The sequence below is a fragment of the Amphiprion ocellaris genome, chromosome 16 (assembly GCF_022539595.1).
Source record: "Amphiprion ocellaris isolate individual 3 ecotype Okinawa chromosome 16, ASM2253959v1, whole genome shotgun sequence".
Classification (NCBI taxonomy): Eukaryota; Metazoa; Chordata; class Actinopteri; family Pomacentridae; genus Amphiprion; species Amphiprion ocellaris.
Window position 1 is genome coordinate 1,831,282 of NC_072781.1, and position 21,270 is coordinate 1,852,551.

The window sequence follows — 21,270 nt, forward strand, 5'->3', positions numbered from 1 at the left end:
GAGCGGCACTGTAAAAACTATACTAGCATAATTAAACTCACAAATCTCCCCGTCTTCTTCCCCTCCTCTCTGAAACCCCCCATCTCCCCCCTCTGACTCCCTCTTTACCCTCCCTCACCTCCCCCCTTCTTTTTCAACCCGGGTCTGTCTCTCCTAGACTTGTGTTTGATGAGTTATATAAATACCATCCCAATGGAAAAAGTGCGTCATGGTACAGACATGGTACAGACTCCTGTCTTAAAAGGCACACTTACACACTAAAACACACACATTTACACATTAAAACACACACACACACACACACACACACACACACACACACACACACACACACTTACACACTAAAACACACACACTTACACATTAAAACACACACACACACACACACACACTTACACACTAAAACACAAACACACACTAAAACACACACATTCACACACTAAAACGCACACATTTACACACTAAAACACACACATTTACACACTAAAACACATACATTTACACACTAAAACACACACATTTACACACTAAATCACACATTTACACGCTAAAATACACATTTACACACTAAAACACAGACATTTAAATACTAAAACAGACATTTACACCCTAAAACACACATTTACACACTAAAACACACATTTACACACTAAAACACACACATTTAAATACTAAAACAGACATTTACACCCTAACACACACATTTACACACTAAAATACACATTTACACACTAAAACACAGACATTTAAATACTAAAACAGACATTTACACCCTAAAACACACATTTACACACTAAAACACACCTTTACACACTAAAACACACATTTACACACTAAAACACACGCTAACACACAGCAAAAACAAAGACGTCCATCACCCTCTCCTGCCTGAAAGTCAAGTGCAGTGAAAGCAGGAGGAATCAGAGATGTCAAGAAAAAGCTGGAAAGCAAAGCTGAAATATCAAATAAAAAAGAGGAAAAGAAGCATTTTACCTCCACAAGACGTCATTTCAAAGCAGCTCTTTTGTAAAGTTTAACCCTCTGAACCACACGCAGGTTCTGATTTTTTTAAAAATTATTTTTACCCACTGTGGGCTCATTTTTCCTGCAATATAAAGTCCTGCAGCTCTATGGAAACAGAACAACCACGGCTAGAAGCAGAGAGAACTAAGAAATGCCTTTTATTATTTATTTCACAAACATTGTACAGGATGCACGGCATTTTTCTGTTACCGACACTGGAAGGACTCTAAATACTTTTAGATGTTTTACTAGTTCATTTTTAATTAATTCCCACAGAGCTCCGGTACAATTAATCCACTGTACATTTTCATTTCTTAGATTAATGCGCATTTTACATGCCTTTGTCTCCTTTTTTGTCTCGTTTTTGTCCGTTTTTTTTGTCACTGTGACTTTTTTGTCTAATTTTTTGTCTCTTTTTTGTTTTGTTTCGTGTCATTTGTCTCATTTTTTGTTGTTTTGTGTCTCATTTTTGTAATATTTTTCTTGTTTTTGTTATTTTTATGTCTGTCATTTGTCGTTCGTCTCATGTTTTGGTCATTTTGTGTCTGGTTTTTGTCATTTTGTGTTTGCTTTTTGTCTCGCGTGTTGTCAACCTTTTGCTGTTTTGTTAGTTGCTTTGTCATTTTTTGTCTCGTTTTTGTCATTTGTCCATTTTGTTGTTGCTTTGTAACTTTTTTGTCCAATTTTTTGTCTCTTTTTTGTTTTGTTTTGTGCCATTGGTCTCAATGTTTGTTGTTTTGTGTGTCATTTTTGTAATATTTTCTGTTGTTTTTGTTGATTTTTTGTCTGTTGTCTGATTTTTGTCATTTTGTTTCTTGTTTTTGTCATTTTGTGTTTCCTTTTAGTCTCGCTTGTGCTGTTTGTCTATTTTTCAGTTGTTGTGGTTTTTTTTCTAATTTTGTGTCTCATTTTTGTTCATTTTTTGTCATTTTGTCACATTTATATTATTCCTACTTATGTTTATTTATCTCTATATATTTTTACTGCTTTTACTTCTAAAACTTCTTCATGGGAGCGGCTGTAATGTGAGAAATTTCCCCTCGATGATCAAAAAAGTCTTCCTGATTCTGCTGAAAATTCCACAGATTTTTTTGCCGTGTGACTGTTGCCTGCAGCTGGATCAATAATAGCTTCATAGTTGCATCAAGAAAAGCATATTTTTTTTATTTTTTACAGAATCTGGTTAGAGCACATGATACATTTTTTGGCTAATTTTAAAACGAGTCACGCAGAGTAAAGCGATTTTGATAGAATATCTCGATTTTAAGCTTAAGTTTGGTACAGATGAGTAGTTGAAGGACTGTCAGAAAGTTGAAAATCTAACGGTTCTGTAGGTTTTTACAGTTTCTAACTTTGATGAAACATGGGTTCAGAGGGTTAAAAACAACTGTCTCCATTACTGTTTGTTTTTTCATGAAAAATTGATGTTGACCTCACATTTCTGGCTTCTCTTTATCTGCACAAATCATGCCAGTTGTTGTTTTTTCTTTCTGAGTCACTCCACTGCATTACAGCTTCTGTTTAACACTTAGAATCTTTTTCTTTCCTCCTCCACCTCTGATAAAAGCATAATTATTACGTCGCTCAGCAAAGGAAGAAGACTCAATACGTCAAAACTGCACCGCGGCCGGCTCATTTTCTGCAGTAATGATGACCTAAAGGTTAAATAACGGTTCAGTTGTTCAGGAAAATAATCAATACTGAAGTCACCAAAAGAAATAATCAGCCTTTAGACAGAAATGTTCAGCTGCAGCCACTCATCACCCAGTAGATCCCAATAAACAAAACCAAAAACAAATCAATTCAACATTTAATCTGCATTTAACCCTCCTGTTGTCTTCATTTACGGGCACCAAAAAAAAATTGTTTACTTGTCTGAAAAAAATCCAAAAACTCAGCCAAAAAATTCCCCAAATTTATAGCAATTTGCACTATCTTGAGGAATAAAATTCCAAGAATTCCTCAAAAGTTTCCCTTAAAAATTTAGTTCTTCAAAAAAAACATCCCCAAATTTGGGAAGAAATAAAAAATAAAAAAAATTTAAAAAATGTAAATATTTTCAAGAAATGAATAAAACTCTTTCAAAAAAAATCCTAAAAATATGTAAAGTGATTCCATATATATCAGTAAAAGTTCTAATATTTTCTTTAAGAACATTCAGGAAAAAAACAACCAGATTCGTTGGATTTTGGTTGATTTTTTTCTGAATGTTCTAAAAGAAACTTTTTTTTTAGCATTTCTTTTTTTGCACCAAAAAATGTTCAAAAATTTGACAAAAATGTTGAAAATGTAGAAGTTTTCACTGTGAAAATATATATTTTTTTCCACATTTTCAAACTTTAAAAGGGGTCAATTTGACCCGCAGGACGACACGAGGGTTAAACAATGAATAAACATGGACAAAACAAAGGAAATAAAACAGTTTCTAAGATATTATGACAGAACATTGCATGAATAATGTCAGATGTGTGTATGTTTGTGTGTGTTTGTGTGGTAGATTTGAGCTGAGAGTCGTACAAACCTGTAAGTGGTCTCGCCCTGCTCTTTCCTTCAGGGTTAGTGGGAGAAAGAGGAGGAGACAAATGGAGAGAAATCAGTTTTCCAGCAGATTTAAACAGCTTCATACAGACGTTTGCTCTAATGGATGTGGGAGGCATCAAGCCAAGAGGAAGCAGGAAAAAAAAAGAAACTTTAAACCAACACGAGTTAGTGATTTACGAGCACATGCAAGCTACGGCTGTGCACAGGAAGGCTGAGCGTTAGTTCAGAGAGGTGAGGATTTATGTAGCTTTACTGTGGAGTTTATGTGTGTTTAATGTTCAGTCATTATAAATATCAAACAAAACTAACTAACACGGGCCACTGAACTAACAAAACTGAATTTATGAAACTGGAAATTGTGGAAAAACCCAATGGATTTAGCTTTATTTACCTAAAGCTGAATCAATTTAACCCTCGTTTCGTCCTGTGGGTCAAATTGACCAGGTTTCAAATTTTGAAAATGTGGAAAAAAATAAATTTTCACAGCGAAACTTCTGATGTCCACATTTTCAACATTTTTGAGAAATCTTTGAACATTTTTTGGTGGAAAAAAAAAGAAATGTTAAAAATGTTTCTTAAGAACATTCACAAAAGAAATCAACCAAAATCCAGCAAATTTCACTGGATTTTGTTTGATTTTTGAATGTTCTTAAAGAAAATATTAGAAGTTTTACTGATATATATGGAATAATTTTAGATATTTTTAGGATTTTTTTTGGAAGATTTTTACTCATTTTTTTGAAAATATTTTCTTGCCAAATTTGGGGGATTTTTAAAAAAATAATAAAACTTTTAAGGGAAATTTTTAAGGAATTATTGGAATTTTCTTCCTGAAGGTTTTGCAAATTTTCAGAAATTTGGGAAATTTTTCGCAGAATTTTGGGATTTTTTTCAGACAAGGAAACAGTACTTTTTGGTGCCTGTAAATGAGTTATTAAGGAAGACAATTCCAATAATTCCTTAAAAGTTTGCCTTAAAAGTTTTATTTTAAAAAATCCTCCAAATTTGCTAAGAAAATTCTTGTAAATATTTTCAAAAATGAATAAAAACCTTCCAAAAAAATCCTAAAACTATCTAAAGTGATTCCATGTATATCAGTAAAACTTCTAATAGTTTCTTTAAGAACATTCACAAAAAAGGTATTTCTTAAGAAACATTTTTAACATTTCTTTTTTTTTTTTTTTTTTTTTAACAAAAAATGTTCAAAGATTTCCCAAAAATGTTGAAAATGTGGACATCAGAAGTTTCACTGTGAAAATATATATTTTTTCACATTTTCAAACTTTAAAACGGGTCAATTTTGACCCACAGGACGACACAAGGGTTTATCTTATGTGTGAATGTGTAAAAGTGTCTGAATGTTAAAAGGGTGTTCATTAAGAGGTTGTTCATGCAAAGCAACACATTCCTGATCAAGAAAAAAGTTTAAAACAGGTAAATGAATGAACAAAACGGTCACGAGGCTTCACAGCAATGAGTCACAACGGCTGAAGTTACAACGATGGAGACGGACAGGAAGAGGTGAGGAGGAGGAGGATTGCTGAGCAGCAGCGGCCACGTTTGTAAGTCTGTAAGTTGTTACCTACTTGGCGGGGCTGCAGGTATGCAACGCCTTCAAATGAGGCTTCCAGGTAGCAATGGAAACCGAGTTCTCATCAGCAGCATAACTACGCCAGACACACTACGTGCAGAGTCGACAGGATAAATAAAGGAATGGTAAATCAAAAACGATGAACGGAGTCAAGTGTGGGAGGAAATAAAACAAAAAAAACAAAACATAAAGGGGAGGGAGAGTAGTATAAGTGAGAGAAGGAAGGTGAGGAGTGAAGGGGGAAGAAAGGAAAACCTGATTAGTTTTGTTGGGGGTGGTGTTGATGCATTCGTTGGGGAGGGAGGAGGTGGTGGTGGTGGTGGTGGTGGTGGAGGTGGAGGGGATACATGCCTGAGGGGGGGGAGGGCGCTTTGGTAGTGGTGCCAGGTGGCTCTGAGGTAGGGACGAGCACCGTCGGTGGAGTACAGACGCCAAGCCGCCTGGGTGGGGGGAGGGAGCAGAAGATGGACACGCATTCACATGTACACAAACACATACGTGACACAGGAGGGCAATGGCACAAACAAGAAGGGATTCATGTGAACAAGACGTTTCAGGGGATCTGTAACCAAGCGGCAGCCACGTTGGAGGTTCTCATATGGGTAGAAAATGTGGAATATGCCTCTAAATAAGCAGCTTTAGGACTAAGAACTCATTTAAGGGTATGACTTCGACACACAGTAAGAAAACACTTCTCAAATCCCATCTCGTGCTCATAGTCAGTGAGTCTGACCAAATGTTTTTGTTCTTGAGTTGAATCAATGCCTAATTATGAAAATATGTACAATAGGCCCTCGGTTTACGGCGTCCTCGACTTACGGCATTTCATCGTTACATCGGAACTGGTTCAGTGGAACTAGTTGGCGAGCGGAGTGGATGAATACTGTATGTACAGTCGTGACGCAGCGCTATAAGACGGCTTTGTTTACGTTTGCTGCCACATTGGATTATTCTACATTCGCTAACTTCATTATGGCTCCCAACCTTCAGACTTACAGTTTACATTTTCTCCAGTATTTTCCTACTAAGTTGTGCTTCAGTGTGAGCTAATAACCGTTTGTCGTTACTGTAGTTGTACAAATATGTAAACTGATCGATATCGTGATGCACGTAACGGCTTTGTTTACATTTTCACCAGGGTTCTGATTTACAGCGAAACTCAGCTTACATCACACCGTAGGAACGGAACTCTGGCGTAAGTCAAGGACCCCCTCTATTAGTAGATTTTTGCTGGTCTTTAATTGGGGAGCCATTCACCATCACAGAAGTCTTTGTCATGGTGCCCGTTGCTAGCTAAACCAAAATCTTTGTTTGCCAAGTGAAGCCCAAGTGACGCATGCTGTGGTCGCTACAGTATTAAACAGTAAGATGCTCCACCTGGTGGAACAATCAGGTAAGTCTCAAGCAAGCATAAGTTATGGCAACTGGACTAACCTCGTGTGAGTCGAAAACGTTTCACCTCTCATCCAAGAGGCTTCTTCAGTTCTGAAAGCCTGGTGGGGAGTACCAGATATTTATCCACCAGGAGGGTGGTGGCAAAAACAAGTGGACAAAGACCCGAAACCAACAGACTCGTTAGGTGTTAATGTGAGTCGTTAGCCTTTGATGGGCGTGTGAATCAAACAGGAGGTACTGGTCTGTGTGAGACCAGTACCTCCTGTTTGATTCACACCACCCACTAGAACACAAGTTGGGGGTGATCCGTACCTTAAAGCACAGAGCACAGAACATCCCATCAGAAGCGGATGGAAAAAGAAGGGAACACAAACATATTCACTCTGCTCTTCAAACTTGTGGCTATCCAAACTGGGCTTTTATCAAAACAGCAAAAAAGCGCAGGGAGGATAAGAAAGACGAGGACCACAAAAAGAGAAACAACATTGTCATCCCCTATGTGGCAGGAATTTCAGAGAAACTCAGGAGGATCTTTAACACCCACCAGATCCCAGTACACTTCAAGCCCAGCAACACTCTGAGGCAAAAGCTGGTCCATCCCAAGGACAAAATTCCAAGGGAGAAACAGAGCAATGTGGTGTACGCAGTGCAGTGCAATGAGGAATGCTCTGACCTGTACATTGGAGAGACTAAGCAGCCATTACACAAGCGCATGGCACAACACAGGAGGGCCACGACCACAGGCCAGGACTCAGCAGTCCACCTCCACCTCAAGGAGAAGGGGCACTCCTTTGATGACCACAAGGTGCGCATTCTAGCCAGAGAGGACAGATGGTTTGAGAGAGGGGTAAAAGAAGCCATTCATGTCAAACTAGAACGGCCATCTTTGAACAGAGGAGGGGGCCTCAGACACCACTTGTCTCCCACTTACAACGCCGTTCTTAGAGCCCTCCCAAGGAGGTGCAGCCATCTGTCCCACTTGCAGTCAGGTGACCCCCAACCACCCTCCTAGAGGGCTGGGAGGGGTAACGACCGCCCATCAAAGGCTAACGACTCACATTAACACGTAACGAGTCTGTTGGTTTCGGGTCTTTGTCCACTTGTTTTTGCCACCACCCTCCTGGTGGATAAATATCTGGTACTCCCCACCAGGCTTTCAGAACTGAAGAAGCCTCTTGGATGAGAGGTGAAACGTTTTCGACTCACACGAGGTTAGTCCAGTTGCCATAACTTATGCTTGCTTGAGACTTATCATGACCTGGATGACTGAGAACATCCACAGATTTAACAATCAGGTACTACAGCTAATCCCCAATGCTTTTTTTGACACGTCGTTTTCCTTACTGATTAATTTCATTTTATTAGTTTACATTAACAACAACAATTGATCACATGATGTATGATCATTAATATCCCTATTTTGGACACTATAATAATATTTTGGTTCAACGATGCCCCTAATTTGTCAACAAACAGCAAAAATCCCCTACTGTATCTCCACCACGGTCATTTTTACAGGTGTCTTTCTTTAGTTATTGATCCATAATTTACATCAACCTCCTCACTGGCGCCAGGTGTGGTTACAAGATTTGTGACGTGACTGGAAGACCCAAATATAAACACTTTACGCAGACAGGTTGGAAAATTAATACCGGCCACCTGCCAAACGCTGGTCAATCGAGGCCGCTGGTCGTTCCTCTAGAGACCACTTTAAAGCCATTTGGAGATTCAATCAAGCTCTAAAAGTACAGTTATTAGGAAAATAGTTATTACAGCTGGTTATATTTAGAGTTGACCAGCATCTGAGGCATGAGGACAGTAGTAATTTCCTTCCCCTTGCGTACAGAACGAACAGTGATTTAAAGCAGGGAGAGCTGTGTGAGATGAGGGGAGTGAAGTGAAAGACAGAACAGTAATGTTATCCACAGATTTAACACATCAGAGCCGCTTCCAAGTTTCCTTTTTACCTGCTGGGAAAAAAACATTGTAAGGTTGGTGGGAAACAGACAGCAATCAGGTTGATAAAGAGTCGGTAAAACAGAAACACACAGGAATAAGTGGACATTTAACGGGTAATTAAGCATAAGTTGGGTCGATATGCATGAATAACAAGGAGGAAAGACATTTTTAACATAAATAATTGTTAAAATATCTCACTAATGTCATACTGGGATCTGCACTATGAAGCAGAAACTGTGAGGTAAATTCAGGTTCTTGGATTTCAAGGCTATGAGGTTGTGTTACGGCTTACTGGAGCACATCGCCATGGTAACTTATGAAGACCTAACCTGCTCAGGAATGTTCAAGATAACAGATCGATGCGTGTAAAACCACCGCCTACCGATCGATCAATAATCTTGGAAAACGGTTCCTGTAAGATCCTGTGGAGGGAAGGTGGGAGATTTAAGAAACCCTGACCAGCATAGAGATGAGATTCAGGCCAGGAGAGTCTCAGCAGATAGAACCTGCACTCCTTCTGGCTTTATTTCTTCTTCTAGACAACTGTTCTATACTCCTAATAGCGGTTTAATAATAAAACAGAGGCTGATTAAAGCACTAAAGCCTCGTGTTTGCTGACGTTACAACATCTGCTCTAAGTTTACTCACCGGTTTGAGTCATGTTTTAATATTTCTTCTTTATTTGCTCCCAAGACCGCTTAAAGTTGAAGCAGAAAGAGCAAAGCTAAATCTAAGCAACATTAGTTTAATGGAACACACAACTGCAATTACAATCCGACCTCCTCGTGCCGTAACGATGAGGCAGGGATGCTGATAACTATTAACTCACACATTCAGACTGTGTTGCTTTTCACCCGTATCACAGCTTCAGTTTCCTCATAATGGTTTAGGATTATGTTCTATTCTTCCTCTGAGAAACATGCAGCTCTAGACATGTTTCCAATTAGTTTGATTTTATGTGAACGAGCTCACAGAAACAGTGCATTGATTAAAGAGGTTGAGTTTAGTAGAGCCAGTTAACTCACAGAAATCCTGAGTTTGGTGAACTTGCCTCATAGTGCAGGCTCCAGTGAACGCATTTAGAGACGAGAAGAGTTTTTAAATGAAATCCTCTTACTTGGAAGGGAAACAAAACTGAAGCACTGAAGCTGTGTGTGACACCTCAGTTTTAATTAAATCTTCACTTGCTTGCCTTGCGCCTATTTATTTAACGGAACTTCTTTCAGTCCGAAACCCTGACAGGGCGTTAAGGTCCTCTAAACAGCTGTTTCTGGAAGTCCCTAGGACCAGGTACAAACACTGGGGTGATCGAGCCTTTACAGTCGCTGGACCCAGACTTTGGAACAAACTGCCCCCTGACATGTGCACCATCACTGACTTTGGCTTTTCAAAGCCCGGCTCAAAACATATCTTTTCAGACTGGCTTTTAATACTCAGTAATGTGGGGACATTTTATTTTATTTTATTTTGATTTTATTTGTTGACGTGTTCTATTGTTCCTTTCTTTTAATTTGCTCTTATTCTAATTTTATTGTTTGATTTTAACTGGAAAGCACTTTGGTCACCTTTGAGTGTTGTAAAGTGCTCTATAAATAAATCTTGATTGATTGATTGACTTTATTAATATCAGTGAAACCAGCGGTCTCCAACTTTTTTTGCACCATGGACGAGCATTTTCCTCCTCCAAGGCTGCTCAGTCGTCGCATCATTTCCGACGGTTGAAATCTTTAATAAAAAATGACCTCGCACTGAGCACAGGTGTGTGTTCTGCATGTGTATGTTATGTACGGATACCGAATCATGTGACCTAAATATGTAGCGGGCGGCGGGAATTGATGGGACTCAGAAACATCTCCAAAATTTAATCAATTCTTCCTTGGATCATTTCTGACCTTCCCTGAAAATTTCATCCAAATCCATTAGTCTGGTTTTGAGTAATGTTGCAAACAGACAGAGTCCTAAACAAGGAAAATTACTTCTTATTGCTAAATATTTTCTTCCTTTTTCTTCTATGTCAGCATCAAGTCTCTCCAGAGATGTTTGTTTTTATTAATTTTGGCAGATTGACGGCTTCATTTCACATTAAGAGTGGGAAACAAGCACAGACGGAAGCGACAGGAAGACGATCTGATAAATGCCAATCGTTAAGTTTAGTACAAGTCGTCGTAAAACATTTTAGAAGCTGTCGGAGAATTTGTAGCTTTGTGACGCCGGAAGTTTAGACATACTGGTTGCAAAAGGTGTTAAAACTTTACACAGGTCTTTACAATTTCAATCTACTGCACAAACAGGTGAAGTTTATGGTTTCCATTATCGGCATCATGCAGGGATTTTCTTTTTGTTCAGTGCAAATAATATATTTACATAATTACGTGACAGTTTCTTGCTGTAAAAGCTCAACCGGGAACGCTGGGTCGCTTCATTAAACAATCGAGCCGGTGGATTATTGGACACCGAGGGCAGCGAATGTCGCATTTCTTGGCCTCATTTGTAGACATGTTTTCCTCCTGCGACACATTCAGCCCAGGAAACCTTTCATTAGAGCCATATCTGACTACACGCAGTTCGGGTAATAGTTGAAATTTCCAGAGTTATTTCCGCTTCCAAATATGTAGCTGTGAAAACTGGGTCAGCTGCTACACTGCAAAAACTTAAAATCTTACCAAGTCTATTTGTCTTATTTTTAGTCAAAATGTCTCATCCCACTTGATTTACGATAAAGTCACTGAATAAGTGACATTTCAGCAGATGAAGGGATTTGCTTTAAGACAATGCATCTTAAATATATTGTTAAGTCAAACAATCTTGAAATTATCTTGTTTTGAGTTGAATTTTACAAGAAAACTCAAACTAAGTTTAACCCTCGTGTCGTCCTGTGGGTCAAAATTGATCTGTTTTAAAGTTTGAAAATATGGGAAATAAAATAGATTTTGACAGTGAAACTTACGATCTCCACAAGCAATGTTAAAAATGTTTCTTAAGAACATTCACTAAAAAAAAAAATCAACCAAAATCCAGCGAATTTTACTGGATTTTGGTTGACTTTTATGTGAATGTTCTTAAGAAAATATTAGAAGTTTTACTGACATATATGGAATCATTTTAGATATTTTTAGGATTTTTTTGGAAGATTTTATATTAAAATATAAAATATTATAAAATATTTACAAGAATTTTCTTGCCAAATTTGGGGGATTTTTTAAAATAAAATTTTTAAGGGAAACTTTTATGGAATTATTGGAATTTTCTTCCTGAAGGTTTTGCAAATTTTCAGAAATTTGTGGGATTTTTTTGCTGAATTTTGGGATTTTTTAAGACTAGGAAACAATATTTTTTGGTGCCCGTAAATGAACTCAGCAGGAGGATTAATACATCTCAAATTAGGTGGTTACATTAAAGCAAAAATCTATTTTTGAGAGAAAAACTGCGATTTTTTAAGCATATCTGGCTTATTGTAAGACACCTAAGCTTGACAATCCTGGTAAAATAGAGCTTAAAATAAGTTTTCCCAGCTAATTTTAAGATCTCAAGATTCTAAATATCATATCCTATTTCCAGAAATCTTACCAAAACATTTTTCACTTGTTCTATTGGCAGATTTTTCACTTATTTCAAGGTAAATGTTCCTTGAAATATTTTTTTTTCTTGTTTTGGGAGGGGCATTTTCTCCAGTGGGAGTTTTTGGAGGTAAATTTTGATCGACTGCTCGTGTGTTTGAACCCAGGATGTTTGCATGGAAAAGCTGTATTTTTGTCATAAGTGATACGGATGATGACAACATTTGAAACGATACTGCACAGATTTGGATTATCGTGTGGAAAAACTCCAAAAGAAGGTCAGAAGGTAGAGGTAGGTGGACAGAATGGAGACGCTCCACGGCAATATTTGTCGTTCATTAGAAAGCGACGCAGCCGGTCTTGTCTGTTCGGATGAGCGACGGTCTGGAGGAGCGTCCGCCCGGAGAGCAATCGCCATGGAAACAGCTAATAAATCCCAGCGGTGTGTGTTGCTGTTGGAGCCTCACACACCGTTAGTCATCGCTGACTACACAATGAGGGGCGATTTACACACACTGATTTTAAGGACGCTCTTAATGAAACACTTTCACTCAGATAGCGGAGACACACACCAACACTCCAGCGTGCTCCGAACACACTCATCAAAGGGTAACGAGGAGACACACTCCATGAAACCACACACAGAAAAAACCACCAAACATTTGCACATAAAAGGAGAGAAAAGGTGTTTGTGTTCCAGCTGATTCTCAGCTGCTGCAGGGAGAAACGAGTGGAGGTGGAGTGTGTGTTTGGTGTTTCTACCTGGATGAGGCTGGCAGCTGGGTTCCTTCGTTTCTCAAAGTGCTTCTGTCGATGCTGCTCCTGCACCTTCAGGGCAAAGCCTGACCCCAGGATGCCCTACATGCAGAAAACACACAGTCGCTCGCTGGGTTTTAAACCAGCAGAGAATCCATCCAAGCAAAAAGGCATTATCTTTAACCCTCGTGTCGTCCTGCGGGTCAAAATTGACCCGTTTTAAAGTTTGAAAATGTGGGGAAAAATATAGATTTTTCACAGTGAAACTTCTGATGTCCACATTTTCAACATTTTTTGGGGGAAAAAAAGAAATGTTAAAAATGTTTCTTAAGAACATTCACAAAAAATCAACCAAAATCCAGCAAATTTCGCTGGATTTTGGTTGATTTTTTTCTGAATGTTCTTAAAGAAAATATTATGTTTTACTGATATATATGTAATGACTTTAGATATTTTTAGGATCTTTTTGGAAGATTTTTAGGATTTTTTTGAAAATATTTACAAGAATTTTCTTGTCAAATTTGGGGGATTTTTTTTTTAAAATAAAACTTTTAAGGGAAACTTTTAAGGAATTTTTGGAATTTCCTTCCTCAAGGTTTTGCAAATTTCCAGAAATTTGTGGATTTTTTTTTGCTGAATCTTTGGATTTTATTCAGACAAGGAAACAATATTTTTGGTGCCTGTAAATGAAGACAACAGGAGGGTTAATCACTCGTTGAGCTGTAAATGTTCGTATTTCTTTCACTCACAGCTGGAAGGGCGAAGAAGGAGATCCCCAGCAGAGCGAAACCAGCTGATAATAAGCGTCCGGTCCACGTCTGGGGAGTTTTGTCGCCGTATCCGATGGTTGTGAGGGTGATCTGAAGGGTCAGAGATCAGGGAACAGGGATGATAATTTATTCTATAGTGTGCGCTAAATTAGCTCTTACATTTTGGAATAGGAATGGAAACTTTAAACAGTTTTCTTCACCAATAGTCAGTAGTGTTTTCAGTAATGATTTATTATTAAAACGGGTGAGCTAATGCTAACGCTAATCATGGATACACAACGTTTGTCCATTTACACGAACCAGTCAAATAGAGAAAATTCTGTAGCTTGTCTTTAATTAGGGAGCCATTAACCACCACGGAAGTCTTTGTCATGGTGCCCGTTACTAGCTAAATGCCTACGACACTCTGCTCCAGCTGGTGGAACAACCAGGTACAACAGCTAATCCACAATACTTTCATCGACATGTATGTCTTTTGTCCTTATCATATCATGTCTTTTTAATCGGTTAGATAATCAACAACCATTGATCACATTATGTATAATCTTTAATAATCCTCACTTTTGTTCTTCTTATTGTCACTCTTTGTTAGTTGCTTTTATGTGTTGGGAAAATTTCATATTTACTAGAAAATGGTAATTTTTTTGCACGTTAAAGGATGAAAATTTCCACTATTGCAAGTCCTGGTGAAATTTAATATTTTCTTATTTATAATAATTTCATTTATTTTAATCATATTTATTTTGTATTTATTTGATGATGATTTTTCTTTTTTAGAATATATTTTATTTTATCATCATATTAAATGTTCCTCTGCAAAAATATAGATTACCTTGACTTTTAAAACCTGTTCTGAACTTCTTTTCAGCTGCAAAACTACTCACTGGGAAGTTATGGTTATTTAAATCCTCTAAACTTGAAACGGTGACGTGCCCCAAACAACACTTTCTATATCGTAATGCTGAGAAAATGGCTTTAAAGGCCAAAAATGCACGTTCAGACCTCTGGAAAAAGTGGAGTCTGGATTTATGTGCAATTTTTTGTTGAGATATAATCAACAAATCCAATCATTATAAAATTCTGTATTAGTAGCTTTTAGCTTGTCTTTAATTAGGGAGTCATTAACCACCACGGAAATCTTTGTCATGGTGCCCGTTGCTAGATAAATAAAAATCATGCTCTTCATTTGCCAAGTGACACATACTGTGGTCGCTACATTATTAAACAGTAAAATGCTCCACCTGGTGGAACAAGCAGGCACTACAGCTAATCCACAATGCTTTTTTTTTCTTTTTTAACATGTATTCCACTTGCTGTAATTTGGTTTTCATTCATTGTTGTTGGCTCAATAGCGCCCTCTCTGGAGCTGTAGAGTGTAACTGGCCTTGGTGGTAGGTCAGAGAGCACAGCACGGGCTCATAAATGGTTGTTTTCTTGTTGTCCTTTTGCTTATTTTATGAGTATATGTACACTATGATAGGCTTTGTAATTAATCATGATTAATCACACTTTTGTCAACTTTTGTCACTTTTTCAATTCAAATAAAATTGTGGTTGACAGATGAATCAATGAATAGACATATACGTGTTTAGGATTTAAAATTTAGAAAAATTTATAAATGAGACATACAGAAAAAAGTGATTTTGATGATTTAAAACCTGGATTTAGTTTTAGGTTTTTCCACTGTATGGCTCATAACATCAGCATAAGTAGTTCAAGGAGTTTCAATAAGTTTAAAATCCACAGAGTCATTCTGCTTTCATAGTTTCTGGGTCTGATAAATGGTGTCATTGTACCAGGTGCATATTCCATTTTACTACCTTGTTGTCATATTGTATAACTGTGTAAATTCACTGTCAGTTCCTGAGAGGCGTGCACGAGTGTGCCGTGCACGAGACGCCTGATCCTGCTGACCAGAGGTTTTCTTATTTTACCAGAATTAATAATAGAAATCACACAACCCAGACTGGAGGGGTTTTGAACCAGCCAGTGACAGAGTGACTGCGTACGGCTGCATGTGTCTCCTGACGTCTGCCTTACTTGTAAACAGAATTTTATTTGGTTAGATTAACAACAACAATTGATCACATGATGGATAATCATTAATATCACTACAGTTTTCACAGAGCTTATGGTAATGTAAGTCACATTAGCCATGCAGCGCGCTAAGACGAAGTATTTTTTTTTATTGTTGTGGTGATACAGCCATCAAAAAATCAAAAAAACCCACTAGACCTTCATTTCCTCAGATGCTGGGAATGCATTAAGACTCTTGTGTTCACTCTTGCAGCCAGCAGCAGAACATTTGGTGGGTTTAGTTCATAGCTGAGACACTTTAGATTCAGCAGAAGCAACTGTAGAAAGTAAAACTAGCTTTTATTTTCCATGTCCAAGTTTTGAAGACATACAACAATAAAAATGGATGTTTTTTCTCCACCAGGATCCGAGCTGCTGCTGTCTTTGTGTTCCAGTTTGTGTTTTGTTTTCCTCATTCGGTTTATTTGCTGATTTTATTTCTGTCACTGATTAACTAAACACACAGGATCTGGTTTTACTTTGCAGCTTCGCCTCCTTTGTTTCTCGGTCGTATTACTGAGCAATAAACGGCATTACTAAACCAGAAACACCTGCTTCATGTTGCTTCCCTTAACCTTTGTGTCGTCCTGCGGGTCAAGACTGACCCGTTTTAAAGTTTGAAAATGTGGGGGAAAAAAAATAAAATTTCACAGTGAAACTTCTGATGTCCACATTTTCAACATTTTTGGGAGAATTTTGAAAATTTTTTGGTGGAAAAAAGAAATGTTAAAAATGTTTAAGAACATTCACAAAAAATCAACCAAAATCCAGCGAAATTCACTGGATTTTTGTGAATGTTCTTAAATATCAGAAGTTTTACTGATATATATGGAATGACTTTAGATATTTTTAGGATTTTTTTGGAAGATTTTTACTCATTTTCTGAAAATATTTACAAGAATTTTCTTGACAAATTTGGGGGATTTTTTAAAAAAAATAAAACCTTTAAGGGAAACTTTTAAGGAATTATTGGAATTTTCTTCCTGAAGGTTTTGCAAATTTTCAGAAATTTGGGGGATTTTTTTGCTGAATTTTTGGATTTTTTCAGACAAGGAAACAATATTTTTTGGTGCTCATAAATGAAGACAACAGGAGGGTTAAAACTAGCAGAGCTGGAAGGGAACAAACAAACAAATGAAGTTTTTACTCAAGTTTTTATGACTTCACAAGCTGTCCACGTCTTTCTGCAGTTTTTATTTCACAACTTTAGTGAACAGAGTGTTATTTCTTCATCATAAATTTATTGTCGGAGCTTGATTACTTTCCAAACTCACAGCAGTTGAACAAAAACACCGGATTCTGACCTTGTAGAGTCGTGATAAGTTGAGATAGTTTCCTGTTTTTCCAAAGCAGATACAGACTGAAGAGATAAACACAACACCTGTTGAACGAGGCACCGCTGAAGAAAAGTCTACAAAACAGCCTGTGTGTTTATTATTGCACCGAATAAAAGACGCACAGAGGCATTGTTGGAATCAGCATACCAGAGATTTAAACAGATCCTGAAATGCAGCCTCTAAATCTCACTGTTAGCGGCTCGTCGTTGTGGCTTTGACAGCTTTTGCTTTCACTCGTCCCTCTTAAAACTTAATGGCCTTCACAAGAACTCAGACATCATCAGAAAAGAAAGCTGGGCCAAGGCCAGCGAGCGCAGGAACTCGGAGTGTCAGAGTTTCATTCCCACGAGGCTGACAGGCCAGTCGCACCTGGCAGCAGAAGAAAATGGAATTTATTGATTTGGCCGTTTCTCATTTGTGTGTTTTCTCCCTCCACGTTTTCAGGAGAGGACGTAGGAGGAAACAGAGCAGCGCAGACGGTCAAGTGTGACTTTAAAGAGCGTCTCCGCTGGTTTTTGTACTGCGGGTGTCATTAGGGTCAAACTGAAACTGGAAATGGAAACACATCGCCACTGTCAGACAAAAGCAGCGTTCAGGAACTTTATAGTGGTCTGTCGAGTTTGGACAACGCCATGAGGACGTATTTATCGAGTTAAAAGCTGATTTAAAACCTGTGTGATGTACAGTTTAAGTTCTGGGTAAATGGTTTTTACATTGACGAGCTACAGAACAGAAATGTGTTTAATCAGTTTGATCATTTGTTCAGTTTTAGGTTTGAAAGGGAGACGATGTCAGAATCAGAAAAAGCTTTTCTTGGTAACTGAAACTCACGTAAAGTTAGACAACAAGATGGCAACAGAGTTAAGTACTAAATATAAAATCTAAATCTAAAGTCCTAATAAATACAACAATCTAAATCTGATAAGTGAGTTCTGCTAAATATAAAAAATCTAAATCTAGAGTTCCGATCACGAGAGTTTCTAGACTATCTAGAGTTCAAATTTACTACAAAATGTTAATTTTTTTGCACGTTAAAGGATGAAAATTTCCACTATTGCAAGCCCCGTTGAAATATAGAGTAAATATAAATGTCTTTTAACAAAAGAGCACAATGCTATTTAATATCATCTTATTAATTTTAATTTATTTATTTTCATGTTTAATTTGTTTCTGCATTTAATTGTTGATTTTATTTTTTATATATTTTTTTATTTTATCATCACATTTATTTAGAATTTAATTGATAATGATTTTATTATTTTTCAACATATTTTATTATATCATAAGTATTTTGCATTTAATTGATGACTTTATTATTTTCATATATTTTATCATAATATTTATTTTGCATTTCATTGATGATTTTATAATTTTTAAATATATTTCATTTTATCATCATTTATTTTGCATTAAAGGGATGACAATTTTACTATCTTTTGTAATACATATTAGTTTTTCATCATATTTATTTTGTATTTAACTGATGATTTTATAATTTTTTATATATTTTATTTTATCATCATTTATTTTGCACGTAACTAAAAATGATTTAATTATTTTTTATATATTTTATTTGATTATCATATTTATTTTGCATTTAATTGATGATTTTATAATTTTAAAATCTATTTTAATTTAAGATCATGTTCATTTTGCATTTCATTTATGATGATTTTTTTAAAATATATTTTATTTTATCATATTTAATTTGCATTTAATAGATGACAATTTTATTATCTTCTGTAATATATTTTATTTTTGATCATTTTTACTTTGCATTTAATTGATGATGATTAGTATTCAGGTAGACTTTAGCGTGTTTCAGGAGGTTTTCTAGCGTTTCGTGTCGTGTCTTTGCTCACCGTGCCCCACCACAGAGCGTCGGCGTAGGTGGCAAAGTCCTTGTTGAATTCTTTCTCCACCAGATATACGAGGAAGGAGGAGAAGATGAGCACCAGGAAGCCAATATACCAGGCCGTCACCAGCTCCTGCAGTACAACAATCACATCTCATGAACAATTCCTCCATGCAGTGCTTCAAACCAGATAAAGACAGCTTGCTCTCGACTGAATCGCTCCCTATAGAGATGAGAAATTACTTTTTTTTAACCCTATGCATCACTGATCATCGGAGAGCAGACAATTTAAAAAAATTTTTTTGCATTTACTTTGCTTGCAGTAGCAGCAGGAAAAACACCGCAATTATCTGCTCTTACCTACATGTGATAAATTGACTATAATGACTGTAATTTACTCACTTATCCTCGCATAGTGCACCTTAAAATTCAGCGCGAAATCACAAAACTACACATATTTAGTAGAAATATATAACATAGTAATGGCAACAGGGACATAGAGAAGGAAATGATGCGCATAAAATCAAGATGATGTGACGTGATACAAAACACACAACATACAAGAAATACACAGAATATGATTACATATAACTGTGGATAATAATAGAAGGATGTCAAAAGGCAATTAAATTATACTACTAAAGCATATTTTCAAGCTTTTACTTGTCTATCTTTAAATAGTGCACAGCAAATGAAGATCAGACTTGTTCATATACTTACCATGTTTTTTGATTGACATTATTGATTTTCTGCTACTATTTTGCACGTTTTGCACAACTAGTTGGTATTGGAATATTTATTTAACCTTCATTATTGTGCGATTATTCATATTTATTTGGAATAATTGTTTATACTGTTGCTCTTCTCCTTATTCGCTTTCCATTAACCCTCGTGTCGTCCTGTGGGTCAAAATTGACCCGGTTTAAAGTTTGAAAATGTGGAAAATATATATATATATATATATATATATATATATATATATATATATATATATATATATATATATATATATATATATATTCATAATGAAACTTCTGATGTCCACATTTTCAACATCTTTGGGAAATCTTTGAACATTTTTTGGTGGAAAAAAAGAAATGTTAAAAATGTCTCTTAAGAACATTCACACAAAAAAATCAACCAAAATCCAGCGAATTTCACTGGATTTTGGTTGATTTATATGTGAATGTTCTTTTGGTCTTTGGCATTTTGTCTTCTGTTTACAAACAGGGGCGAAGTGAAGCGTGACGTCAGAGTTAGTAGATCCGCGATCAAAAGCAACGATGACCCCAGAGGTCACTGCAGTCCACAAGACTCAGATCTATCGATGCTTCATGACGGTAAAGCAGCTACTCGATGGCGGCGACGACGAGGGGATCCTATTCAGATCTCAAAATTAACATTCAGATACCACCACAAACACCGGATATTCAGATATTCAGGTCCAGCCCTACAAAAAACATGAACTTCAGAAAAGTAAAAAACACGTCAACGGCAGAGAAGCAGCAACCATCCTAACCAAACCTACATAATCTAGATAACACTCTGGTTGGTGATCTCTAAGGGTCCACCTACTGATGACCACTTAAAATATCTCCCTAAACATTAAAGTTCACAGGACTGAAAAGCTCTGAGACGACAAATGAAGCCTCACCTTGCTGTGTGCGTAAACTACAGATCCCAGCAGCTTCCAGGTCCCTCCCCGGCGGTCCATACGAACCATACGCAGGATCTGCAGGAAGCGAAGGCTACGCAACGCAGACGTGGCGAAGATGTTGCCCTGGCTACCGGCTGAAACCACGGCAACCGAGGCGATGAGTACGATGATGTCTGGGGAGCAAAAGGGTGAAAATGAAAGGTCATGGTTCAGAAACAGGAACTCCAGTTGACTCACCTGATTCCAAAAACAGTCCATCACTTTAAAACAGACATTGATCCACTAGAAGCTGTTTGTTTTCTGTCTCTATTAGTTTCCATCTGTCTACAACCTTAAAACACCACACGTCTTTGTTTTCATTCCCCAGCAGACTGTCATCGTCCAACAACAGGAGGATAAAGAATCACACTCCTTTAAATAGTTCTGTTTATTCGTTATGACTCTGATTTTACACTAATTCTATTAACTATGTTGGAAAATAATGTTATTTCTTGAGGAAAATCGCTTAAAATCAAATCAGTGTGACTCAGGATGTAGTACAGGGAACAAAATAGTGCAAAAATACAGAAACACTGCAGTCAGAACTGTTTTTTTTTTATTCTTAGTATATAAAAATGTGTACAGATTCAACACCATATGCAAGTGATTGATAGATGAATATTTATGCTGCCATAAAATACTGAAATTTGCACATTCTCAAGCGTATACCTTGGACATTCCTGAACACTGTAAATATTTCTATTGCCTTTTATG

The 21,270-nt window shown here is 37.0% G+C and overlaps 1 protein-coding gene across 10 annotated transcripts in view; it reads right to left on the reverse strand.

Annotated features, from left to right (window-relative positions):
* Positions 1-21,270, reverse strand: part of kcnq5a (potassium voltage-gated channel, KQT-like subfamily, member 5a) — a 159,033-nt gene that overhangs the window by 25,878 nt on the left and 111,885 nt on the right. For 7 of the 10 annotated variants that reach the window (XM_055018519.1, XM_055018522.1, XM_055018521.1 and 4 more), the window contains exons 4-9: positions 20,515-20,690; positions 18,868-18,993; positions 13,572-13,682; positions 12,829-12,924; positions 5,151-5,245; positions 3,545-3,571 (exon numbers count right to left, since the gene is read on the reverse strand). In XM_055018519.1, coding sequence (XP_054874494.1) covers positions 3,545-3,571; positions 5,151-5,245; positions 12,829-12,924; positions 13,572-13,682; positions 18,868-18,993; positions 20,515-20,690 — 631 coding nt within the window. Of the gene's footprint in view, positions 1-3,544; positions 3,572-5,150; positions 5,246-5,506; positions 5,596-12,828; positions 12,925-13,571; positions 13,683-18,867; positions 18,994-20,514; positions 20,691-21,270 lie in introns of all 10 variants that reach the window. The other 3 variants (XM_055018520.1, XM_055018518.1, XM_055018524.1) reach the window with 1 other exon arrangement.